A 27,287-nucleotide genomic window follows, 5' to 3' on the forward strand; every position below is an offset into this window, starting at 1 on the left:
CTAGATAGATTTATTTTCTCCCTGCACGTAGAACATGTTGCACTAGATCGACTTTAGGTAATAAATGCCTTGTCAGAGCCACCTTTCCTACTGGTGTTAGTGGTTCGTTGCGCCAGGGCGCTGGCCTTTCAGGGGTGCCCTAATGAGTGGGGGAGCTGTGCGGCTTTGCCGCAGCCTCCCCTTTCCCTGCACACCCACCAGCTGCGCCCCGCCAACAATATGGCTGGCGGGTGTGCCGTTTCCTTCCCAAGCCTCCCCAGGAGGAGAGCAATCCCCGCAGAGGCACGCAGCTTCCCTCCCTCTGCATCTGCTAAAGACATCCCTGCTCCCAGTCGTCGTCCTCCTCCTGCTTCCTGGTGAAAGGCGGCGCACAGCCTTCCCGGGCTGCCTTCCTGGGCTGCCTTCCCGGGCTGCCTTCCAGGGCTGCCTTCCCGGGCTGCCTTCCCGGGCGCTCTGACGCTGTAGAGCATGTTCGCCAGCACGTTTTCCTGCTTGATCGCCGCCACCATGCCGGGGATCGGGGCTGTGGGGGAGGCAGAGGAGTTTCAAAAAAGTCACTTTTTAATTTTCCTCTTTTCACAAAGCAGCAGCGAAGTTAGATGTGCTGCCCCTGAGAGTGAAGAGTTCTCAGGGAGGAGTTGGGCAGGGAAAGGAGACTGTTGCCAAGCTTAGTGAGGAAGGGCTCCTTCTAGAAGAAGCACACTCTCATCAGCTCCAGCGGCTGTGCTTCTCAAACTCCCATTGTCGGGAGCTGCCTGGATGGAGCGCACCAGCCACCAAACCATCAGCAGGCTAGGCCAAGTGGCACGTAGGACACCAGACCGGGTGGGACTTGCCCACAGGCCAAGCAAAGTGGAGAGGGGCCTTAATACAGGCCTCCCTAAGACTTAGCCTGCCACAGGCTCAGCAAGAGTGTGGAAGATTTTGGTGATGCCTTGCAAAACTTTGGGTGTCTTCTCTGCGCTGCATGCAGTAAGTGGCAGCTGAGGGTGGTGGCAGCAAGGGTTCCTGCCTCAGGTGGCAAAATGGTTTCGGCTGTGTACCCCTCACTCAAAATTATACCAAATTTCATAGCGATAGGAGAAATAATTATGCATTCTTTTATAGAGAATGCAGCATACCTTAGTTATTAGAACCCCTGCTGTAGCCTGATAAAAGCGTAACCCTTTGCCACACCCTTGGCATCAAACTCTCCGACTAGCCACACAATCTGGCTCTGCAGTGAATGCTTGGGAGTGGGACTAGTCAGTGTGCAAGATCAGAGGCCCTGCTAAGTACTGGTATAACCTCTATATAGGGCTCATACTTATTTCAGTGCTATTCTTATCTACAATTGGATGTTTTGTTTATAGAAATCCTTTGTGAGTATTCTTGTCCCTTTTAGGTTTCTTTTGTGGCTGATCCCTGTTTGTCAATTTTTATTTTTTTAAAAAAATTAAGGATGGAACCTTGCGACCACGCTGGAGATAAAAAGTTGTGCGTAGGCACTGTTGTTTGATTAGACAATCTTAATTTGCATTTTGAGTCATATTTTGCTTTGCATGCTTGTGCATTCTTTTCAGGAAAATGAGGCACAGGCATACAGACAGACAAGGCTTAAAATAGAATTCATTTATATTGATGAGATAATTTGCAAAACTGAAATTAGTACGTTTTCCATCATTTTGATCTGGCACCAGAAAACAGGTGAAGAGTTCTACATAGCTTTGGGTAATTTTAAGCACATTCTGTATACAAGAAGAAACAAACTAAGAATTCAAATGCTGACATCCTGCAAAATTGTGTTAGTTTTTTCAGAAGATTTCATTAAGGTCTATACATTCTTGATGCACTTCTGCTACATTTGGGTGAAATTTTCCTGGCTTGAAAGTCACTGGATATATCAAAGTTCACTCAGTTGAACACCTATGTCCCACATTACTGTTCACTCCGGTTCTAGTGCAAAAATCCACCACTGGATTTTGAAGCCCTGTGCACGTGACCTTAGAGACAATCTAGAACTATCTTGCAATTTCTTGTGAAATTCAGTACTGTAGTTTAGTTGAACGGAACTGTATTAGGATACATGTTACAAGTCTGTAAAATCCTGCCTTTGTCATAGTGCGTGATTGTTACCCAACCCAGTTAACCCTTCTTTAATCGATGGAAATCCTGGAATTTCATGCAATTTAGGCCAAGCCAGCCTCAACCCAACTTGAGGGTAGTAGCTATACTTAATTTCTGGTGAAGCCCAGGTGTGCACATTTGACATGCCTGTGGGTTGGCAATGGCGGTTCTACAATTTTGATGTTAGCAGGGGGGTGTATCACAGAGGAGCATCCTAATTTGCCTCTTAAGCCTTTTTGGACTAGCTGACCGTTGTGGACCCTTCCAGCTTTTCAACTCTAAGATTCTGTTTTATATTCTCACCCTGGGTAGAATAGACATCCCAATTCAATAGCATTCTTGGACTGCCTTGTAGTATAGAAAACAATGAATTCCTCTCTACCTTAGAAGACTAACAGTACAGTCCTAACTAGGGGTAGGCAACCTAAGGGCCTTGAGCCAGATGCAGCCCAGTCGCCTTCTAAATCCGGCCCACGGACGGTCCAGGAATCAGCATGTTTTTACATGAGTACAATGTGCCCTTTTATTTAAAATGCATCTCTGGGTTATTTGTGGGGCATAGGAATTCATTCATTTCACCCCCAAAATATAGTCCGGCCTACCACGTGGTCTGAGGGACAGTGAACCGGCCCACGGCTGAAAAAGGTTGTTGACCCCTGATCCTAACCATATCTACTCAGATGTACATCCTGTTGAATTAAGTGGGGGCTTACTCCCAGATAAATGGGGCTAGGATTACAGCCTTGAACTATAATCCTATCCCCCTTACTTCGGGCTAAGCATTTTAAAGCTTAATGGGACTTACTTCTGAGTAATCACATACAGGGGTCCACTCTAGGTATACAAGCTCACTTCTCCCAAAGTTACTAATCAACAGTATCTGCTTCGATAGGGTGTGGGTGTGGGTGAATGGTTTTTCTTCTTCTCCTGACCCAGTCTCTCATTCTCATATACACACACACACACACACACACACACACACACACACTTGTTACTCATCACAGGCTTTCTGAGAAAAAGAGTATTTCATTAAACTTTCCTATGCAATGAACTTTCTAAAGCAGATCAAGTTGATAAATACTGCGAGAATCGTGGCTGCTTGCATTGATAAGTAATTATACACACACTTATATGGTTTACATAGAGATTTAGCATTACCATGGCTCCATAATTGGACACAATATTGTGTCAACATTTTCCTACTGAAATGTGTTTGTTTTGGCTTCTTTTTGCCTGTTTCTCAATCTGTATCTTAAAATAAAGCATCACATTAAATGGCTGTGAAAGCATTGATGAAGTTCAGTTTAAATATAAAATAATTTGGGCTGGTAAGAAAAATTTAATTATCTAAACCCCATGCAGAGCTCAAAGATAAAGATAGCATGTTGTCTTGTCTTCGGGATTGCTTATTTTATACTCTACTGAACACGAAGCTCAGAAGGGGAATGCAGGAGTCAAGCTTATTTGGTCTACAATTTCCAAATCCTTGCATGGGCACATGCATGAAATGTGGGCCTCTTAGTGCTTAGAAGTTTGGAAAAATTGTTAAGTGATACGTACAGTACGGATAGCCAACAGAAAGATTACAGAAATTCTTTGTAGTGGCTGAGGCTTCAAAGCCATTCAGCACAGTGTTCCACCCCCTGTCCCTATTCTGCAGATGTCTTCAGACTCTGTATCCTGTGAGACTTTCCCTGTTTTCACAAAGACATGGAGGAATAAAGAAGGGTAGCTGCAGGGAAGAACTGCATCATTATGGAGAAACCGTTCAGTAAGCAAATGAGAGAGAAATCTTTTTGAAAACTTGTCTATGCAACGTTTTCTTAAACTAAAGAAACATGCCATTTTATAATTGGCTTACTGTTTTTCTGCAGGAATTAAAGATAACTCATCATTAACGATCTATAAAAGTATTTTGTCAACTTAGATGCATGTTGTCACGGTCTGAAGGAATCTGATGCTTCAGCGTTTTTACCAGCATCAAATTCTTCTGTATAATGGAGGTGTTAATCAGAAATAAGTAAATCATAAGTACTCTTTCCCCTTTTAAAATATATCCCACAGCAACAAATGATGGTGAGAGCTGTTATTCCCCAATCAGTATACAGTTTTGTCCATTGTTGGCAACCATGTTGACATGGTGTTTTGTATTGTTTTCAGCCGGAACGGGCGTCTGTAACAAACGTGGGGAGGGTGGATTCTCCTTTGATACTTTTGCAGTGCAGGCTTCTTCTTCAGTCTGAATGCGTCTGTTCTCGTGGGCTTGTTTTCCTGTGTGGACTTGCCATCCACTTCCCTTTATATGCTGCTTAAATTGTTGTTTGCCATCGTCGCTCTCAGAACTCAGCCTTTTCAAATGTCATTTTCATTTAAGAACTGCCCGAGTCTCTCTTAACTGAAGAAGACATACAAGAAACGGAGTCCTGGGCCAAGCCTCTTGTCTACCTTTGGCAGAACAGAGCACCAAATTTCACTGCTGAAAAGGAATACAATGCAGCTGTTGCCAATTTGGAACCCGGCTGCGCCATATGCACACTCCTCAAGCCTTACTACAAGGTAAGGAAGCTTTTCACAGTTTGAGAGGTATTTATAAACAAAAGAAACCCAAATATTTGTAGAGTGCTGATTTGTGACAAAACTGCCGATTTTCTCTTTATCCTCTATCCCCACCCCTTTTTTTAGCAAATAAAGGATTGAATGGTAAACGGTCCATCACTTAGCTTGTCAAAATAGATACCGTGATTCCAAGGGGTAGAGTCCACCTGCCAAAAAGCAAGGAAATGGAAACAGAGCAATTTCTGCTCTCAGTGGTAGGCTTGGTAGCTTTAGCATTGGATAAGCACACACTGGATAAGCACAACAAAGATAGCAAGGGAATGGAGATTTCCATTAACTCAGATATTTGAGACGTACAAATTCATTATACATATTTGAGGGTATGATTCGGCTCCTCTGGACTCACCCTGTGGAGTTCATGCAAAGCTGGTTCCCGTATCACAGTCCCTTCCTATGCAAGCATGCAGAGAAGTGGTTAAATTACACTATATTTATTTTTAAAGAGTACAGTTTATTTCATAAAGGTCCTCTCATTGAATAATTGCATTGATTTAAGTACAGTTTTCATGGGGCAATGTCTCTTCATTTTGCCACCTCATTTTATATCCAGGAGTTTTCCTGCTCACTTTGGAGGGCTGGAATGATTAATTTTGCATTTTCTTTACTTCTCCCGCTTAAATTGCCATTTTCCTATGGCTTGGCTGTAGAGTGTTTGCTACTGCATTTCACTGCACTTTTGGCATGCCATATACTAGTGATAGATAAGCACATATAAATGGCTATCCCCTCCCCACTGGAATTCATGCAAAAAAAATAATAATAATGAGAAAAATGCTGTACTAGATCAGGCTGGTAGTGGTGACGTTTTTGCCCCTCTAAAATCTTTCCCCAAATCTTGCACAATTACACTCTTGCCACGCTCAATTCCTCATAGGTGCCCAACAGAAAACTCCCTTTATGGAACTGAAGACCCTGCCCAGCTGGTAGATGTCGCAGAATGCTCAAACTGTCTTTCCCCCCCTTTCCTCCATTCCTACCACAACATCTCAACAATACTGGAGGTGTAGTCTCCCATCCCTAGATAGTTGCTAAGCAGACAAGGTGTAACACACCGTCCAGTAACCTGATGTGAAGTGCTTCTTACCTTAATCCATGATCAGCAGGAGAGGGGGAAAATCATGCATCAAGAGCTTGTTGTGCGGTGTGATGAGGCAAAGGTCCAATACCTTCTCCTAACTAAGGTCTGACAAGAGCAGATACAGTTTGCTGTTGCAGAGTACAATGAGGAGCAATTCCTCCTTAAGTGGCAGCAGTAGTTGCAGCTCCAAAGATGAGTTTCCCAGTTTCTGGAGCTGCTGTGAGTGGAATGGTTTCCTCATCATATTAAGCCCTTAGACTATGGTTTAATGTGACATGCGGACCAGGCCAGTATGTGTGTGTAAGGCCGGTAAAACTGTAAAATTTAGTAATAAGAAATGAATGCAATGAAAGATTTAAATGAGCAATAAATTTATGTTGCTTAAGCTTGACACTTAATTTTACAACTGTCAAAATACTGAAATATCTGAAACACGGGATGGATATTTTAGAAGCAATGCAACTTGGTTTTATTATTATTTAAAGAAACTTACCAAGTAAAAGAAAAAGAGCAAATTTCTTCTTTTTCAAATATATTTTTCAGGCTGACAACCCTAATGAAGAACACTATAGTTGCTCAGCAACAAAACAAAGAGAAGCTTTTGTGGCCAGAGAAAAGACAAAACCACTTATTCCAGAGATATGTTTTATTTATAGTGAGGAGAACACCGAAAACTATCCATCCAATGGCTTTCTTGAAGAAGATGGAACAAGTCTGCTGATTTCATGTGCGAAGTGTTGTGTACAGGTCCATGCAAGTAAATATAATTTCTTGACTTCAAATATTGAATGAGTGCTCTCACAAGCAGGGCCATCTTAAGCATATCCTCTGCAGGGATCACTCCCCCTCCGCAGAGGCTTGGGAAGGAAGCTGCAGCCTGCCAGCCATATGGTTGGCGGGGCGCAGCTTCCATCCTAAGCCTCTGTGGGGATCACTCTCCTCCCGCGGAGGCTTGGGAGGCAAGCTGCATGCCCACCAGCCATATGGTTGACAGGGCACAGCTGGTGGATGTGCAGGGAAAGGGGAGGCCGCAGGCAAAGCTGCTCAGCTCCCCCACTCACTGGGGCGCCCCTGAGAGACCAGCGCCCTGGCGCAATGCACCAGTAAGCCCAATAGGAAAAATGGCTCTGCTCACAAGCAAATACAGTGGTACCTTGGGTTACAGAAGCTTCAGGTTACAGAAGCTTCAGGTTACAGACTCCGCAAACCCAGAAATAGTACCTCGGGTTAAGAACTTTGCTTCAGGATGAGAACAGAAATCATGCGGCAGCGACGTGGCAGTAGGAGGAGGCCCCATTAGCTAAAGTGGTACCTCAGGTTAAGAACAGTTTCATGTTAAGAACGGACCTCCAGAATGAATTAAGTTCTTAACCCGAGGTACCACTGTAGCCCTGCTCAGTTTCTGAGTACAATTGGGGCGAGTTGCACAACCCACCTCGAGCTGGCTACCTACCTGAGTTCTGCTCTCATAGGTTGTGACTGCCTGCCTCACTCCCTGTGTCTGGCTGACAGGCAACCTTACGCACACAAGGCTGTTGGTCAGCTGGGGCTGGGGCTTCTCCTCCTGGAATAACAGACAGCCTCATGCAGCTGGAGAGGCATGGAGGCAGTCATGCTTCCTATGCAAGCAGCATTGGGATGGGCAGCCAGTTCATGGTAGGCTGTGCAACATGCTCCAAGTCTACTCAAAGAAACCGAGTAGGATCTCCTCAATTGTGCATAGGAGCCACCAATGTGGTACCCATGGGCGCCACTGTGACCGATAGCACCTGCAAAAGGTCTCAAGAGATATTGCCTTAAAAATCCAATGCATAAGAGATAGTTCCGTTTGCACTGACTCAGCCTCTCCTTCAACATGTCCACATTTTATTGGGTGCCCACCCTCCCATCTGTTTTGAACTCAGATCTCTGTGAGCAAGCATGGCAGCTGTTCCGGTGCCTTGATGTAGTGGCTGATGGGGATGTGGCCACACCAATTTGTGATCATCTCTCTCTTTTTTTTAGATGGGACAAGCATTATGCCACTCGCCCACAGCAGCCATTTTGTGTTTTCCCATGACTGCTATTTTATGACTGGCAGGGGTTGGTTAAGTTGACCCCCACCAAGGGTGCAGACCCAGGGCGGTGCAAAAATCCCACCTGCCCTGCAGGGGGAGGACCCTCCCTAGTTGGTCGGCAGCAAGGGAAGCGGGCACCGATTAGAAGGGTGCAAGGGATGCGGGGCACTGATACGACTCCTTACCAAGGGCACAAGGGAGCCTCTGATGATTGGTACCCACAGTATTTTGTCAAAATTTCAAATATGCCCACTGACTCCAAAATGATAGCAACCCCTTTCCTGGTTTTTTGATATAAGGCACCTACACAATCAAACTCCTAAGATACTTTCACAAATAAGGGTATATAGACGGCAGTGTTAATCACCATGCTGCACCAACTCTCTGTTATGGAGAGTTATTGCTGCAGTGTTCAGATTGTATTTTACCACCTGGAAAAGTAATTGGGATTTCAAGGCTGACAGTCTAGCATAGTGAAAAGATTGTTAAAGATAACAATGCTGGTTTTAGGAATGAGAATTGTTGGTAGCATAGGTGACCTTCCAGCAGCCAGTATAACTGCTAAGCTTACTGTTGGAGAAATGCTCGTTCATTACTTTTTTTAATCACACACTATGCAAATGTAGTATCTTTTTTTAATAGCTAGCTTGTCTGTTTAGCTAGAAAGATAATGAAGTACAGAATCTGTTTATCATCTTAGCTCTCTCTTATTATAGGTTGCTATGGTGTTCCTTCCCATGAAATCAATGATAGATGGCTATGTTCTCGATGCAAAAGAGGAGCCTGGACAGCAGTAAGTTATGCATTTTATTTAGTTGTTGTTCACAGTGAAGACCCAACTAAACCTCCTGATCGTATGTGAAAGGGACATAAAAGCGCATTCTGCCAACCATAGCCGAGAGAAGAATTCTTATTTCTGTTTTAACTATCTTGTTATGGTTCAAATTGAATTTCTGATTGCATACTGGTACGTGGTAAACAAGATATGTGGTATAATGTCAACGGAGAAAACAACCAACAATTAATCTCTTATCTGGAGAGAAAAAATCAGAAATGAATCATTTGCCCCTTCAGGCTTTTCTGTCAGCTGTAATGCTGCCACTGCCAGACGGACAAAGAAGGTGCAGAACTTCCTGGTGCTTCTCATTCTTCTTGGCATGGGACATCATTGTCTAATTGCTGAACACTGCACAACTTCTTTCAATATTGCAGAGGCATGTCACCCTGAAAAGTGGGACTACCGATAATATCTGCCCTTGTATCTACGGAGGTTGATTGAAATTTTAGGGATGATCAGCATGCATGTATTTGATCAGAGTGGATGCCAAATGCACAGATACCAGAGTGCCAGACTAAAAACTATTGCTGTGTTAACGCTGCAGGTAATCTACTCTTGCAGGGCCATTCATCCAACAAACTTCCTAGACATCATCTCACCCTGTTTTGACCACAGTGTGCCATACAGACAGATATTGTCGGCAGCAGAGGGCTGATTAAGTACATGCATGCTGAGGAAATGGCTTCTTAATAGAAGCTTTCAATGAATAGCCTCTTAATGAATAGCCTGTGTATCTGAAGAAGTGTGCATGCACACGAAAGCTCATACCAAGAACTGACTTAGTTGGTCTTTAAGGTGCTACTGGAAGGAATTTGTTTTGTTTAGCCTCTTAATTGTCCCTTAAACAGCCTTTTCTAATTATCACAGTCAGGCTGTGCAGACATTAACAGTTTAAAATGCAGCCAGGTCATTTGTTTTTTCAATTTGGATGGAAGCTGGGAGAAATGGCAATATTTCATAAGAAATTACAGGACAGATGTGGAATGTGGTTAACATGTGTACACTACTTCCCAAACCAGTGGTGGGAGCAGACTGGATATAGAGTGAACCATGTTTTCAACCTCAGTTTCTCTTCCTGCAGTGAATGGGAAAGCTTTAATACTTACTGATTTCATCACATTTTTCTTTTATTTTTTAATGGAAATGAGTGCCCATCTGCTATTGTTTTAAAAAATGTGAAACCACTAATTGAAGCCTTCCTGTCACAGGAACAGAAACGGACTGTGCAGCAATTGAGGTTTCAATCCTAAACTTACCGTAATTTTCGCTCCATAACACGCAGTTTTTTCCTCCTAGAAAGTAAGGGGAAATGTCTGTGCGTGTTATGGAGCGAATGCCTACGGATGGTGGGGGAATCTGCTGCAGTCGTGAGCAGTCCGTGGCTCGCTTTGAAACAGCAAAGCGGGTGTAAGCAGCTTCTGTCAGCGAGCCAAGCTGGGGAGGAGGGAGAGAAGCAGAGCGGGAGAGGAGAGGAGCCCTTACACAAGTGTAAGCGGCTCCTGTCTGGTTGGCTGCTTTAAAACAACCCCGTGCTCTCTGTCCCTGCCTGCAGTTTTTTGCTGTCCAATTTTGGATTAGCCACTGTAGGGGCTGTGTGTGTGTGTGTGTGTGTGTGCTTGAGCTATCGTTCTCCTCCTCCTGCTTCCTGTTCACTCTCCCAGCGCCCCTGCGCTCTCCTGCGACTTTAGGATTGATACTCTGTGTTTGGGGGGGGGGATCGTTCTCCTTCTCTTGCTTCCCGTTCACTCTCCCAGCGCCCCTGTGACTTCCAGCGCCCCCGCGACTTTAGGATTGATACTCTGTGTGTCTGTGTGTGTGTGGGGGGGATCGTTCTCCTTCTCTTGCTTCCCGTTCACTCCCCCAGTGCCCCTGCGACTTCCAGCGCCCCTGCGACTTTAGGGCGACTTTAGCATGGATCCACATGGATCCTCAGGATTTTGCATTGGGCTACCCCAAACTCACAGTCAGATCACATGTCTGTGGCCACAGCACTGTTTCGTTTAGAATTTTTTTTATTGTTTTCCTCCTCTAAAAACTATGTGCGTGTTATGGTCTGGTGTGTGTTATAGAGCGAAAAATACGGTACTTTCTAGTTGTGGGGTAAGAGAGTTGAAAAAGATTTCACATCTAGCAGCCAATGGTTCCAGATAGTACATGTGTAGACGAGTCTACAAAGCCTGGGGCACATATTTTCACAGCCCCTCAAGTGGCTATGGTGGCTCATTTACCAGAAGTAATGTATTTAACGTTAACTCTGGAAGCCTATATTCAATTTTGACCAAACTAAGCCTCCTAGAGCAAAATACGCATCGTATACATGGTGCCTGGGAGTGGCCACTGAGACCAAATAACACTGGTCTTGAAAGACCTACATTGGCTCCCAGTACGTTTCCGGGCACAATTCAAAGTGTTGGTGCTGACCTTTAAAGCCCTAAATGGCCTCGGCCCAGTATACCTGAAGGAGCATCTCCACCCCCATCGTTCTGCTCAGACACTGAGGTCCAGCTCCGAGGGCCTTCTGGCGGTTCCCTCACTGCGAGAAGTCGAGTTACAGGGAGCCAGGCAGAGGACCTTCTCGGTAGTGGCACCCGCCCTGTGGAACGCCCTCCACCAGATGCCAAAGAAATAAACAACTATCTGACTTTTAGAACAAAATAAAAAAATTCCTTCCAGTAGCACCTTAAAGACCAACTAAGTTAGTTTTAGGTATGAGCTTTCGTGTGCATGCACACTTCTTCAGATACACTGAAACAGAAGTCACCAGACCCTTCTAAATATTTAGAAGGGTCTGGTGACTTCTGTTTCAGTGTATCTGAAGAAGTGTGCATGCACACGAAAGCAAATACCTAGAACTAACTTAGTTGGTCTTTAAGGTGCTACTGGAAGGAATTTTTTTATTTTGTTTTGACTATGGCAGACCAACACGGCTACCTATCTATAACTGACTTTTAGAAGATATCTGAAGGCAGCCCTGTTTAGGGAAACTTAATATTTTATGAATTATTGTATTTTAATATTTTGCTGGAAGCTGCCCAGAGTTGCTGGGGAAACCCAGCCAGATGGGCAGAGCATAAATAATAAATCATCTTATTATATACATCATATACCATTGATAGATTATCTATCAAATTGATAGATTATCTATCAAACTATCATCCATACATGCAGTCGCAGGCAGGATTTGAAATATAAGCAGTGAATTGCTGAAATAATTAATGAGATAATAATAATGTGTTCTAAAGCAGCTAATAAAAAGGAGTAACAAAAAGCAAGGAGGGATGGGAAGTCAAGAAGAAGTTGTTTTGTTTTTTAAAAAATCTTTATGTGATGATGAGTTTTGGAATATCTTTGGAGGCTTAATAGATAGTGTGTGTGTGTGTGTGTGTGTGTGTGTGTGTGTGTGTGTGTGTAGTTGTGGGGAATGGCAAGTTTGACCTTTGTGTGATTACAAGGCTGTGCATGTACAATTTTCAGAGATTCTTTGCAAGATGGGCGCTGAATTCAGCTTTCATTCAGCTTGTAACAAACAAATTCCTAGCCCCAAGAGTATTGAGAAGATATGGGCAATTCCTGATGACAGCTCAGAAATTAAAGGGTTTGCTCTTTTTCCAGTTCTAGCATTTCCTATTTTGTAATAATAATCTTGTGTTCCCACGGCTTTCCTTAACCGGCACTCCCTACCCCAAACACTCTGAGACTTTTTGATGGCCATCCTGTCTCCTCCTTGAATCGGGAACATTGCCAAACATCAGCAAGAAAGACTCTAGAGAAGCTTTTCAAAATACATACATTTTGACTTCCTCTCACCTCCCATCAGCCTCACTATACTAGAATATATTGTTACTTCTCACACCAGTGCAATTTCTTACTATTTTATGAAAAATAAAAGAGAAAGGTAGAGTGAACAGGTTGGAGGAGTAGATAATGTAAGCAGGTTTCTCCCCCTTTTTTTTTAGATTCCTTGTAGCTGTTGGTAAAGAACAAAACAGCAGGTAGCAGATATGGTGTGCATATTAACCAAGGCAGGGAAATAAAATGGCAAATACCAATTTGGAACAGATTATTACAAAAATAGTGATTCACATATATAGGTAGTTCAGTGTTTGCTCGGTGAATTGCTATTAAAATGTGCCCAGAGTCAATTTCTGTATCTGTAATATGTTTTCATTTTAGCAGGGTAGGCATTCTTTCCAGGCAAAATTGAATTTTTCCTCTCTTGCTGGCCACCAGAGAAAATTGTGAAAGGTTCCTTATCAGGCAATCAGAAGTTCCAGGACTTATAAAACTGCTTTTGTTGCAGCTCCTGCAGAGTTGCGGGTGGGTGTAAAGGGGAGGGGGAATGGCAAAAGTCAATCCCGGGAACTGACAGGGTGTCTTTTAAGTCAGAACGTAATTATCAGTTCAGTTCAGTGAACAGAGTTAGACAGCACGGCTGCTTTAGCAACAAGTTTGTCGGTTTTCTTTCAGCGAAGGGACAGGTGTGGCGCCTCAGCATTAGCAACCACAATTAAAATGAGTTTCATTGTGTGGTCAGTCTGAATATGTTCAGCGTCGTAAGGGCTGTCAATGAACCCAGATCTGTCTTGACTAACAAGGTCTTTGCCTTCTCAAATTAGAACGCAGTCCTGGAGAGATGTTGTATACTTAATCTGGGTTTAGGGTCACTTCTTTTAATGCTGGAACCTCAAATTCAAGGATGATCTATGCTACTATCTATTGTTTGTTAGTCTGGATCCAGAACCAATAAACATGGGGACCCTTTCTCATTAGTGCACGGTTGCCTACCCTCTCCAGCTTACTTGTGGAAGCCATTGTTTCATGCTTCTTCCACTCCATCTCCAAGCAGTGAGAAGTTCTGGAGGGCAGCAGTACCAGTGTGTGGCTTCCTTTGGAGAGAGAGATAATTGGAAACTTACCTTGTGCTCCATTGTTTGTTAATATATAAATATTCGGTACACATGTGTAAATTTAGCAAAAGAAAGAATATATGTTTTTCTTCTTAGTTAAATTTGCTATTTGAAATATATATATATATATATATATATATATATATATGCTTTCGTAGATTTTCACGGGTACAGGAATGCAGGTTTTGGTGTCCTCGGGTGTCTTCCCGTGTAAAAGTTGGGGTGTCTAGGCGACGTTTCGACGAGGTCTCACTCGTCATCTTCAGGCTGGTGCTTTCGGCTTCTTGTTACTGGAACAGAGCAGGATCTCAGTGTTTGAGTTCCTATAAATACTGTAGAGGGGGTGTGGTGTATAGCCTCCAATGTTCTGGGCAGAGAGGAAGTTCCCAGGCTAGTGTGCCTTTTCTTCTTTTGTTCCTTAATTACTTGAGAGATATCTTGAGTGATTTCTTGAGTGATATCCTGAGTACCACTTAGGTGGGTCATTAGGTGTGGAATAGTTGTTAAAGTCTTTGTGTCTTGACCTCTTGAACTTTGTGAAGAGTTTTCCTGAGAAGATGGCTGTACTGTACTTAGTTGTGCTCTGGCTTGGCTTCGTGTATAGGGGCGAGCTGTGGTTTTGTGGCTTGTGTCAGCCAGATCTGTGTAGGGATTGCAGGGGGGTGCAGCATCCGGAGGTGCCACCATGGATTGGCTACTGGATGGTGTCTGTAATTCATCTGTGGAGAGGGTCTGGGTTTGGGTCAGGTGTGGTTGATTGGTGTTGGCGTTCTGTGTGCCTCTGGATCTGGTGTCAGTTTTTGTGGGGAGGGCTAATTTCCAGATGTCTGGCAAGCGGGATGTGTCGTCACGCTTGTTCATGTTGTGAGGGTGTTTCTCTATCTCGATGGCTTCCATGATTATTCTCTTGTGGTGATGTTCCGTGTTAAAGAGCAATTTGGAATCTGCAAAATTAATTTCGTGTCCTGTTTCTTTCATGTGTTGGAAAAGAGAGGAAGTTTTTTCTTCTTTTTTGACGGCATTCTTGTGTTCTGCGATACGTGCATTTATTCGTCTGTTTGTTTGTCCAATGTACGTGGCTGGGCAGACTTTGCAGGGTATTTCATAGATCCCTTGGTTTTCCAACTGGATTTTATCCTTGGGGTTTCTGAGGATATTGGCTATTTTTTGGTTGGTGCAAAAGGCTGTTTTGATATTGTGTTTATGGAGGATTTTGCTAATTTTATCTGTAGTGCCCTTGATATAAGGAAGGAGGGCCATGCCATTGTTTTCTTCTGTGTCTTGGTTTTTGGGGGGTGTTTCCTTTTGGATTAGCTTCGTAATCCTGTTTTGCTGGTATCCATTGGCAATTTACACGTTTGAGAGATTCTGTAACTCAGTTGTCAAGTGGTCTTTGTCAGCCAGGCGTTTGGTTCTGGAGATGAGAGTCTTGGCTACGGAGTTTATTTGTGCAGGGTGGTGGTGTGATTGTGCATGTAAGTAGCGGTTACATATGCTTCAGGTTACATACGCTTCAGTTTACAGACTCCGCTAACCCAGAAATATTACCTCAGGTTAAGAACTTTGCTTCAGAATGAGAACAGAAATCATGCAGCCGCGGCGCAGCGGCAGCAGGAGGCCCCATTAGCTAAAGTGGTCTTCAGGTTAAGTTTCAGGTTAAGAACAGACCTTCAGAATGAATTAAGTTCTTAACCCGAGGTACCACTGTACGTTCATACACTCCTCACTTAAGTAAGAGGTGAGGTGCCTCAAAACCCTCAATGCTCAAATTTGAAAGATCTCCAGTTATCTCCAGTTATCTCCAAAGGATAACCTGCCATTGAGAAAACACAAATCACTCATCCTTTTCCACTGTTTAACAAAAGAAAGTTGTCTAGGCACTGTGCCCCTGTATCTTTTTAGTTTATAGTACCACAATGGCACAGGCATTACACATATGAATCATCAGTGTGAAGAAAGTGTAACCTTAATATTTGTAGCCAAGACATATTTAAGGGGAAGAACAAGGAAGTAAAAAAGCCACAAACGAACAGCAACAAAAAGCACAGATGTTGAAAACAGGTAGAAAAAAATGTATGTACCCTCGGCCCTAGAAGCAAGCAGCTATTTTTTCCCCTTGCTGCTGGTAGCACATGCAAGCCAGTTTTATAAAGAGACTTATTAGTTCAAGCTATAGCAAAGCTTTCTGATCACACTAGCAACGCATGCAGATCGATGACCTTCTGGTCAGTCAAAATACTCAGTTTTGCCAGCGAAGATACCAAAGTCGCTTTAAGTCCTGCTTTTATAGTCTAAAACTCTACTACACAATTCGAAAGGGCTGACATCATGAACTTCAAGAGATTTAAACTCAGTCCTTGGAATCACATAAATCTGTAGATTTATATTGCATTCGAAATTTTTCCTCCAGCAAACGTAGCATCAGGAAGAACAGGGAGATCTGAATTGGAGCAATCAGCTCCTGCTTTCAAGGAAATATTTATCCTTCTGTTGGACAAAGAACAATGACTTGATTAGAGGCTATAATTAGCTCAATGAGTGCTAGCCAGTTTTGAATTTGCATCGCGCAGATGCAGACTGGAAAGGCAGGAGGTAAATCTTGAGATCATAGTAGACAAGTGTGTAGCACCACTCGTGATATGTAGGATCAAACACAATTACAGAAGCATTGCTTTCTAACCCTTACTCCTCTTCCTGTTCATGTTCATTTTAGAAGTGACAGCTGCAGATAAGCAGAATGCCAAAGTTACCTATGATTGAGTACTTTGACTTCCTATAGCCATCACCCCAGGCATTCCCTTCGGCAAAGCTTGCAACACCTCATTTCAACTCCTGCATCATTCAGGATGTGTCACACCCACTCATAAGATTATGCACATTTTTATGTTAACTCTGCACTATTTGCTATGTGACTAATAATAATAGTTGAGACAGAAGAAGAGTGACATTGAATCCATCTTTGTTATGGCGCCGCTTAAACAACAACAGAAAAGGTGGATGCATCATCCCAAGAAATGAAAAGACCCAAAGAGGTTTAATAATTCATCTGTCTTGCACTTGAATGCGAAACTATATCCTCACATAGCTTCTTGATTGAGAATAAATGCCTCATTAATCTTAAAACATTTTGAGCAGAAACTGCTAGTAAAGTCAGGAAGAATAATGACTGACATTTGAGGGAATGTTGCATACTGTACAACATGTAGGATTGAAAGTGTCCTTCTGGCACACTGCTCAAACAGCGAGCGCCTGAGTTTTATTTCACAAAGCTAAAATGCTTAGAGGAAAATAAAAATATAAGAAGCTAATTATGCTAAATATAACCAAGTGACTGAAAATCAGCCACATGTTTAAGGGAAAGAACCACTACCTTTAATGTCCTTAGCTATTTTCAAAAAAAAATCCTTTGCTTTTCATAATACCGAGCAGAAGGTATGAAATGGTGAATATAAACAAAACAGCTCCTTAAAATAGTAAGGGAACAATGCCTATGATAAAACAGAATTCTAAAAATAAAATCCCCATTCTAATTTTGAGAAGAGTATAAAAAAAAGACTTCAGCCTATCGGCTTCCAGTCATTCTCAAAAGATCCTCAGATGGCTCCTAATTTGGTATTGGGGCAAACAACTGTATGCATCAACTGGCTTTTTAGTAGTATGGTGGAGTGACAGGAGAAATTTTTGCAAAAATGGCTTTTCATACAGAAGAGTCTCACCTTTTCCACTGACTAAAGAAAAAGAATCTTGGCTTTTACTCCATGTAGGAAGGGAAAATAGGTAAACTGGCAGGAATCCCAGTTAGGACAGTCAAGCATCGGAGTTGGCAAACTAAGACCTGGCGGCGGGATGCCCCCCAGGCTCGTAAATCTGGCCAACAGAGCCTGCCGCCCGCTAGGTTAGTCCCTGTGCGCTGTAGACGCCTCACCGTGCAGGGACTGACTTCCGCAATGCTGGCACAGCTTCTGGGCGGGTGGTGACACTGGCGCGACTTCGGATTGGCTACAGGAAGCTCCTGCAGCCAATCCGAAGCCACAGACAGCTCTGGGCAGGCGGTGACACTGGCGCCAAGACGCGCTCCTGAGCACGTGCGGAGTGCAATCCTCCTCCAGGTACGGAGGCAGCTGTGGGACCGGCTTGCAGAGTATTTATATTTTTCAAAATATAGTCCGGCCCCCCACAAGGTCTGAGGGACGGTGGACCGGCCCCCTGATGAAAAAGTTTGCTAACCCCCACTCAAGAGCTCAGGGCAACACAAGAATGGGCCTTTTCTGGAGTGGCTTCCCCTTTATGGAATGCTCTCCCCAGGGTGGCTCACCTGGCACCATCATGACATATCTTAAGGTGCCAGGTGAAAGCATTTCTCTTCAACCAGGCCTTGGCTGTCAAACAATCCTTGGCCTTTTAAATGCATATTCTTATTCATTATGCATTTTGTGTTTTTATGTTTTAAACCACCCTGTGATGAAGGGATGAGGGGCAGAGTAGAAATATAATTAATAAGAATTATCAGAATTGTGGTATGATGCAGATGCAGTGAGAATCCGAAGAAAACACATACAGAATGCTTTCCAAACTGGTTACGCATTCAATCCTGCTCTCCTTTTGATTGTATTTTCAGCTTCAGAAATGTTGATAATGTATAAATGAACGTGATTTGGAGGCAGAGGTTTTTTTTTTTTTTTTACTTTACTGCTAAAATGTAAGTTTACGATAAGGGCATACAGTGTCATCGTCAAAGAAACACTGATGTACAACAAATCTAAAGAATTCTAAGCTATGAGAATGGTATCGAGTTAACTTTTTAGACAGATGGCCATATATTGTTAAGAACAGATCATATGCTACCTTTCTCTAGTATGGCATTACTTCCTGCTTATTCTAACAGAAATGCTTCAAATGTATTGATTTTTTTTGAAAGCCATAATAATTATGCTATTAAAGGGACCCAATTGACATGTGTCAGGACAAACTGTTTGAAACTACTCTGTTAATTTCTTCACTTGTAGAAGATGAGACTGACTTTCAGCCCATATAGAATATGGGTTAAAACAAGAAATTGTACATTTTAAACAAAGTGTTTAAGACAATTTTTATGTAATCTTTCTTAAACAGCCCCCCTTCTGAAAATACCAGTGGAATTACCACCATTTCTAGCAGAATGAAGTCAGTGGGGACAACCTTGTGAAAATGTCATTCTGTCTACTATGTTTAAGGTTATGTCAGCTTTTCCACTGCAAACCTGTTTACAGAAAGTGATAACGGATCCATAAAGTTTCATTCCATGCTGTAGGCAAATACACACAATAGGTAGGCTGTAGGAGGCCCCCCCCCCTCAAAGAAAGCTCCAAAGACTGCTTATTTATTTAATGGACTATAGTAAGACACAGAAAATATTTAATCACTAGGATGGTTTCTGAATTTTTCTTCTCGTGCAGCTGTCAGAAAAACAATTGACAAAAAAAATAATCAATTTGCTGTGAGAATCATGCTTACTTGTTTTTTTGTGTGTGTTCATTTTAATAGACTCTCTGCACATTTACACTCCATAAACTTCATAGCTTTTAATGAGGCTATTTAAGTTGAAGATTATGCTCAGATATAATCACTATAGCATGTGCTTGATGAGGAGATGACCTTCTGACCTGATCTGATAAGATATGCTTGTAGAGAAAACTGAATCTATTCTGCAGCACTTGAAAAGGATGCACCTTTTAGGAGCACTTATCTGACAATGATAGCAATTACGAAGGTCAGGGCTTTTTGTCATGGGTGGCAGAGGTAGGTTGCCTTAATACACAATTAACTGGATACATAATCTGTCACTTCTTGTCTTCCAAGCATACAAAATACATTTGCCCGACACACACACACAGACACAGTGCCCCAGCCACTCTGGGCGGCTTCCAACATATATAAAAACATAATAAAACATTAAACATTTAAAAACCTTCCCTATACAGGATTGCTTTCAGACAGCTCAGGGGTCGGATAAATCCATACCATCCAACATTTCTCCAGTGAAAATAGGGACATCCTAAGGAACATCCTAGGGACGCGGGTGGCGCTGTGGGTTAAACCACAGAGCTTAGGACTTGCTGATCAGAAGGTCAGCGGTTCAAATCCCCATGACAGGGTGAGCTCCTGTTGCTCGGTCCCTGCTCCTGCCAACCTAGCAGTTCAAAAGCACATAAAAGTGCAAGTAGATAAATAGGTACCGCTCCGGCGGGAAGGTAAACGGCGTTTTCGTGCACTGCTCTGGTTCACCAGAAACGGCTTAGTCATGCTGGCCACATGACCCGGAAGCTGTACGCCGCCTCCCTCGGTCAATAAAGCGAGATGAGCGCCACAACCCCAGAGTCGGTCACGACTGGACTTACCTTTACTAAGGAACATCCTAAGGGACATTTCAGGATCAAATCAGAAACTGGGACAGCTTCTCTGAATCAGGGATGTCCCTCGGAAAATAGGGACACTTGGAGGGTCTGGTGGATGTGGTAAAGGCCTCGTGGTTTAGTGGTGAGGAGATCTATGGTCATTTTAGTGAGAACAATTTCAAAGTAATGTAGAGGGCAGAATGTAGATTGTTATTACATGTATTACCTCGGGGAAGCGGCGCCTGTAACTGCAAAAATAATATTCTTTCATTTGGTGACTTTTGCATAGTGGGATTTCAAGCATCTAAACTAACCCTGAGAATTGCACACCTTTAATAATGCCTGTAACAGACAACTAGTTGAGAAACTAGCTTCTTTCCTGTTGTCTTGCTCAGAAGCTTCTCCACTAGTGTATGAATCATAATGCTGATGCAGCAGTGATAAAGCATAATGCTTCTCAGCAGAGTTTCAGTATGGCTACACTAGAGCTTACACCTGTATATGGATTACAGCACCTCATTATGATAACGACTTAGATAGAAGAGAGAGAATACATAGAAGAGCAACAAATATTAAGGAAGGATTAAAAATGGCTCTGTTCATGGATAGCTAGGGGAGTTTAACTGCATACAGCTTGGAGGAAAGGAGATAACAAGAGAATGTGATAAGAACCTGCAAATATTTGAGAGGGACTAACAGAGGAATGCGGGATGACTTACAAGGGCTGAAGCAACGTAACAAGAATTGGTGTTTTAAAGTTAGCAACATGAAAAGCATAATCTAGAATAATTATGTTTACCATGTGGCTTAAACATGGAATGATACTATTGGTTCAAGTCACAGGTTCGTTAATGCCTTATATGGCTTTCAGTATCTCTTAGACATTACGGGAAGTGGGAAGAAAATCCAGCTCTTTTTCCTCTGCTGAGCAATGTATCTACACTTACAGCACAATCCTATTTGAAAATAAATCCCACTGAGTTTAATGGATCTTATTTCCAAGAAAGTGGGTATAGGATTGCAGTTTTTATATGTTTCATTTGTATACAGGTTGTTGGTTTGTTTGTTTTTAGATATAGCGAAGGGCTATTGGGTGCACAAGGCTGCATGAAAACTAAATTTCCTATTTTCACATATGATTTGGAGAAAGCCCTTTCATTAGATCAGTTCTTTTACGCTTAGTTACTACTGCTGCTTTCCCTGTGGCCAAGTCTATAAGACAAGGCTGAAGCCCAAAGCAAAATTTAGGTTAAGGAGGTAATGGCACCCAACTGGATAAAATTAAGAGGTAGGCTGTAAGATACTCTAGAAATGTGATACTCTAGAAAACACAAGTGGAATAAATCTCCAGCTCCTGCAGCTGGCACTCATAAGGAAAAGCACCAACCGCTTAAGAATTAATACTCAAAAAAGAGAAATTAGCTGTGCTTATCTGATGTGCAACAATGGCTCTGTTAATAGAACCCTTTAACTCCTTTAGGTCTGCGAGTTCTAAGGAAGATGTAAATATTGCACCTATATGGTTGGCCAACATGGAAAAACTTCATTCCGTAGCCATTTGATAGAACTAGATGTGATATAAGAAATCTCTGATAAGGATTGTCTGTTGTTGCTCAAAAATTAATAGCACTTGCTGGCAGATAAATCAGAATGAGTATGTAGAACTAGTGGAAGGGAGAAGTTAAATCCAAAAAACTGCCAGGGAGGGGAAAATCCAGGTAACTACTGCAGGGGGAGTATTATCAGGAGAACATGGGGTAGAATAAATATTCTTCCCAAAATAACATTGTCTTTACTTGATTTGACCTTTCAACCTCTGGCGCCTATGTTTTTTTAAAAAAAATAAAATCATGAGAGATCCTAATCATTTGCTTCGTGTCTAATATGCCACATTACCAAACTTTTTTGCTCATTCATTGTGAAACAGATCAAAGCCCTTAGACGTGTGTCCATATTTCACTTCTCTTCCATAACCCTTTGCCTGCCCCTTATTCAGTACTTGTGTCATCCATTCTTTCTCCCCCTGCAAAAATAAAAAATAAAAATCACCACTCTCCGTCAAAACCTGCTAAGTAACTTAATCTTCTACCTACCCTCCCAACCTACATCATTTCTCCCTTCCTTTGTAGCATAGTACTAGAGATGCACTATAGTGATCTCTTCTTCTGTATAGATTTCTCTGTAAATTGACTAGTATCCTCCCTTGTAAGCTTTGGCTTCACTTAGGCTTTACCTTTCATTTACTATACCTTCAGTCAAATCTGGCAAAAATGTGGTTTTCAGTCTTTAGAAGAATGCCCCTGGCTTGCTAAGTTCTAAAAACAAAAAACAAAAAAATTCCCATCTTTCTGCAGGGACCTTATTTTAAAACATTTTGAGTAACTCAGTACCAGGGAGCTTAATATGACAAAATTCAGCCCCTCCCCCAAGAATCAGTCAATTACACTCCTAATTTTTTATACCTTACATCCAAGTGTGTAACAATAGTTTTTAGCTAATTTAGATTAATTCTCTTTTTAAAAATTTATTTTGCAGGAATGCTGTCTGTGTAATTTGAGAGGTGGAGCGCTCAAGCCGACTACCAACAGAAAGTAAGTGAATTCTACAGCAAAGCACAGGGAGTGGAGCAGGATTGGGCTTGGGAACCAAATTTTGTGTTTCTGTTGGACCATTTTGACAGGTGGATGGCTCCTCTCAATTACCTGATGTCACCATGACGTCAGGTGACCCATCTTCGAATTAAAGAATGGGGGGAGGGGGAGGGGCACACTCTTAAATGCCGTCCTGGTTGTTCTTCCTTTGCAGCCCGGCTGCAAAGAAAATTCTCAGATGAAACTATGGCTTTCAGTCAGTGCTGCAGTGCTAACTTCAAGCCCAACTTTCTGCATGGATCAGCTGTATTTTGAAGCTCCCAGATGAGAACTCGGGGAACTCTTGTCCTTTCTGTGCTTCAATATCAATATGTGGTTGTTATGTACCAGCTACATGTGCACCCACCCTTAAATTTTAAAAAAATCTCATACAGTGGTGCCTCGCAAGACGAAAAGAATCCGTTCCGCGATTCTCTTCGTCTAGCGGTTTTTTCGTCTTGCGAAGCAAGCTCATTGACGGCTTAGCGGATTAGCGCTATTAGCGGCTTAGCGGCTTTTAGCGGCTTAGCGGATAAGCAGATAAGCGGCTTTTAGCGGCTTAGAAAAAGGGGGGGGGAAGGAAAAAAAAGTCGGAAAAACTCGCAAGACATTTTTGTCTTGCAAAGCAAGCCCATAGGAAATTCATTTTGCGAAGCACCTCCAAAACGGAAAACCCTTTCGTCTAGCGGGTTTTTCGTCTTGCGAGGCATTCGTCTTGCGGGGCACCACTGTAATTTTGTTGCCACCATGCTTTGTGTATGGTTTGGCACCTCTGAAGAATGGTTGTAACACATTTTTTCAAAAACCTGTTGGTGCAATTTTGTATTATTTTGATTAGCCTTTCTGTCAAAGAGAAGTGGGTTTTAACTGGGTTTTAGAAATGGCTGTGGAAACTTAAAGAAAAGATTACTGCTGTGTTACATACCTTTCCTTGCAAACTCCACTTTTAGTGCCGGGTTTTAAATTTCAGTTAGCAGGCTTAGACAAAGACAGCTTCAAAATGTAATTTACGTACAGTATTCTTTTATCTCTACAAAAATGAGCTAACATATGGACCTCTCTTCTCCAACTGAAAGGTACAGGTAGCTTCCAATTAAGTTGCTAAGTTAGGTTGCTGCTGCTTTTTAAATGCATTTTGTGAGCTAATGTGCAAGTTTTGTTTTATCATCCTCTCATGCTTAAATATTCCACACTCAGCTTTTGTTGATGACAATATAAAGGAAGGAAATGAAAGCTCATTTGTCATTGTTTGCATGGGCAAGTCTTACAGTTTTATCTCATGTTCAACTTATTTTTCTTTAGCTCTGGAATTTTGTGATTATGGTAGTTAATGTGGTATCACTAAACTTTTGATAGAAATGAGCATTTATTAACAAAGTAATCAATCTGAATCAATTTAGAATAACTCTGGAACTCAAGCTGGTTGGTTTTCTTAATATTACTTACAATAGACTCAGAAAATAGCTCTGCAGTTGACACCATACTCTTTGTAAGACCAATATTCTGTAGTCAAATAGAGCAATGTTTTAGCTTAGCAAATGATGGAACTAAAGGAAGCTTTACCAACATGGTACCTGCACAGACTTTCCCAGGTAACCACAGGTCTTTCCTCCCCTTTTTGAAATTAGACTCGAAAGAAGCATTTGTTTGTAACCAGCTATTGTTGTTTGTGATCCCCCCAAAAATTTTCCCCCATTTGCAAATGTGGCCATGGTTCCCCAAAGGCTGGTGATCCCTGAACCTTTTTGTTCAGTTGTAGAAAAATCTGTACCACTAATTCAGTGCTATTTTTGTGCATCCTTCAGTCATTTCCCCCAGGAAAAGTGTGTATTTCCAAAAAAGACTTTCATTTAAAAGCTCTCTAATTCAAGCCCTTTCATTATTAGCAGTGTTAAAGACAGTCTGGATGGACAGAAACCTCCTCTTGGTTGACTTTCACCCTGTTGAATAACACTTAACAATTTATGCTCTGGATATTCCAGGAACTTCCCACCCTTGCCTTTTGTTTTGAAACATCAATCAGGTACATGTTTGGATTTTTATGAAAGGACAGCAGTTCAGATTAGGAGCGAGGTTAAGCAATAACTTTCCCCATGACTGGGTGGACAGGACTGTCTCCACCCCCATCGTTCAACCTGGACACTGAGGTCCAGCTCCGAGGGCCTTCTGGCGGTTCCCTCATTGCAAGAAGCGAAGTTACAGGGAACCAGGCAGAGGGCCTTCTTGGTAGTGGCGCCCGCCCTGTGGAACGCCCTCCCATCAGATGTCAAGGAGATAAAATAACTATATGGCGTTTAGAAGACATCTGAAGGGAAGTTTTTAATGACTGATGTTTTAATGTACTTTTAATCTTTTGTTGGAAGCTGCCCAGAGTGGCTGGGGAAACCCAGCCAGATGAGCGGGCTATAAATATATTATTATTATTATTATTATTATTATTATTATTATTATTATTATGGACAGGGCTCCCCCACTTTGTTTAGCCTTCTATCCAGAAGGTTGTTCCACACCTCTCTGGTTCATTTATCAGGACCGCTTCACACAGTTCTGATTCATCACTTTGGAATGTTGCGAGAAGACTGATCTTTGCTATTTTTTCTTTCTTTCAATTTGCTTACGCTGTAGCTTGCATCCCTTCCTTGCCTCCACCATTCCTTAAAGCTGTGTTTGTGATTTTGTTTTCAGGGCTAGTTAGGACCCTTTGCAGAAATACCAGCTGCAATATTCTGAAGGGAAGAGATACTTCTAGCTTTGAACTTAACTGAGAAGAGTTCAGAGAAACCAAGAGACTGGGCTTGGGCTCAAAGGCGACATAATTGGCCACTCTGCCACTGCTGGAGCCTTAGCAGGGATAGGAAGTATCCCTCACAAAGTGCATGCAAAGGAATCCCACTTGAAATTCATTATTTCTATCCAGTGAGGGTTTTTTGGCTCCGCTTCTCTGACAGAATCCCTGCTTGCTACAGCGATGGCTCTGAAAGTTTTAAACTGACAACACCATCCTATTCCTTCCCCATTTGGACAGGAAATATTCACACCAAGTTTTCCAATTTCTTAGGTCTCTTGTATTGTTCTGTTCTTGCTGTATCTGGCTCTTGAAAGTCAGGAAAAGGCCTTTAATTTTTATTTTATTTTATTTAGAAAGATGGATAGATCATAAGAATCATTAACATAATAAAATTATCAATAAAATAAAGCAAAAATCCACCAAACGGTTCAAAAAACAAGTATAAGATCATCATCAATTTAAAAAACTGATAAAACTTGCAAAACTAAAATAATCATAGATAACTACTTTAAACTACTACTTAGCATATAACATTTCCCCTTTCCTGGTTCTTTCCTCTTCTCTCTAAGAAAACTAGGTTTTTTGAAGACTCACCTTCAGAGTTCCCTATTAGGCAATTCTCCTACTTTAGTCTTTTCTCTCTATCTCTGGTTACAAAAGTAGATGGTCCAGGCAAGGCGTGGATAGTCTGTGCATCCATTATTAGCCCACTCTTTTCTTTATTTTTTCTGTAATGGTGTTTCAAGCCACAATACTACTTCCCATGCTCTTAAATTGTCTGATATTGTCTTGTTATCACCTTTAAGTTTCTATTGATTTATAAATGAATATTCTAATTACAGCTGCAGTGTGTTTATTGCTTTCTGTCTGGAGCAAGCACACTAAGCTAAATCCCCCAAATTAAGCAAAGTTATCAGAGCCAATGCCATCCTGTCTATGTAAAGATCTTGAGAGTAATATTGCTAATTCCCTCAAATTACGCGAGTACGCATGTAAGATGTGTCTGTATGTGAATGTGTGCACTAGTGCACTAGTGGAACTGGTAACACATTTTTGAGCAGTGTTCTATAGGTGGTCATATGGCATGTATAAATGATTCATGGCTTGGTTTAGATGGGCATTCTGGGCTTCAAAAACTGTGGTTTATGAAGTTGTGCATGAGTGTTGGGCCCTGGTACCGCACATCTCATCTCCTGGCTTTAATACAAATCGGAATCTTTGCGGCAGTTATGTCTGAACCAAGGGACTCTATCTTAATATTGATCGATGTCTTTATTTTTTAAATGCGGTATTGCCATACAGATAAATTTATAATACATCTGCCCAGTATTTTAAATTAGCTGCAAATAGTTATTATAATCTCTTTGCAGTCAGCTTTTTAGCTAAATGTTAATTAAGCATCAAGCATCTCATAATAGAGTGCTGACGGAAATAAACAGATTTCAAAATATAGATCAAGGAAATGTCAGCTAAATTGAATGCAACATTTTTCTTTGATATCTACCGACGAGAGCCCACAAAAGGCATGTATGAAAATCAAAATCCTTTCTGTGCGTATTGTATCTTAAAAGAAAAATCATGAATGAAAAATGTGGGAGTGGTTTCTGCTTATAGAGGAATCCTACTTCCACACATGTTTCACACGTGTTTCGTGTCTTTTCACAACACTGTGTTTTGCTATTTTTGTGTTTTGACTTGACTGGCAGTTTTAAATAGTAAAACAATCGCTTTCCACAGGAGTCCTTAATTTCCTATAATCACCTCACTGGTTTCCTCTTGTAATACATTTCCTATGAGTAATATCTACCAATGCATAGTAAGTTATTTATAAAGATTTTTTCCCCAGAATGTAGAGAAACAGGAAGACATAGTGGGCAGTGAAGGATGGTCAGA

General features: G+C 41.9%; 1 protein-coding gene across 5 annotated transcripts in view; it reads left to right on the plus strand.

Annotated features, from left to right (window-relative positions):
• Positions 1-27,287, plus strand: part of KDM4C (lysine demethylase 4C) — a gene marked incomplete at its 5' end in the record, with an annotated part of 189,539 nt that overhangs the window by 107,383 nt on the left and 54,869 nt on the right. For all 5 annotated transcript variants that reach the window (XM_081844867.1, XM_081844869.1, XM_081844870.1 and 2 more), the window contains 4 exons: positions 4,481-4,662; positions 6,344-6,557; positions 8,574-8,650; positions 22,512-22,567. In XM_081844867.1, coding sequence (XP_081700993.1) covers positions 4,481-4,662; positions 6,344-6,557; positions 8,574-8,650; positions 22,512-22,567 — 529 coding nt within the window. The remainder of the gene's footprint in view (positions 1-4,480; positions 4,663-6,343; positions 6,558-8,573; positions 8,651-22,511; positions 22,568-27,287) is intronic.

This window comes from Podarcis erhardii (assembly GCF_964252035.2).
Source record: "Podarcis erhardii genome assembly, chromosome: 17".
NCBI lineage: Eukaryota > Metazoa > Chordata > Lepidosauria > Squamata > Lacertidae > Podarcis > Podarcis erhardii.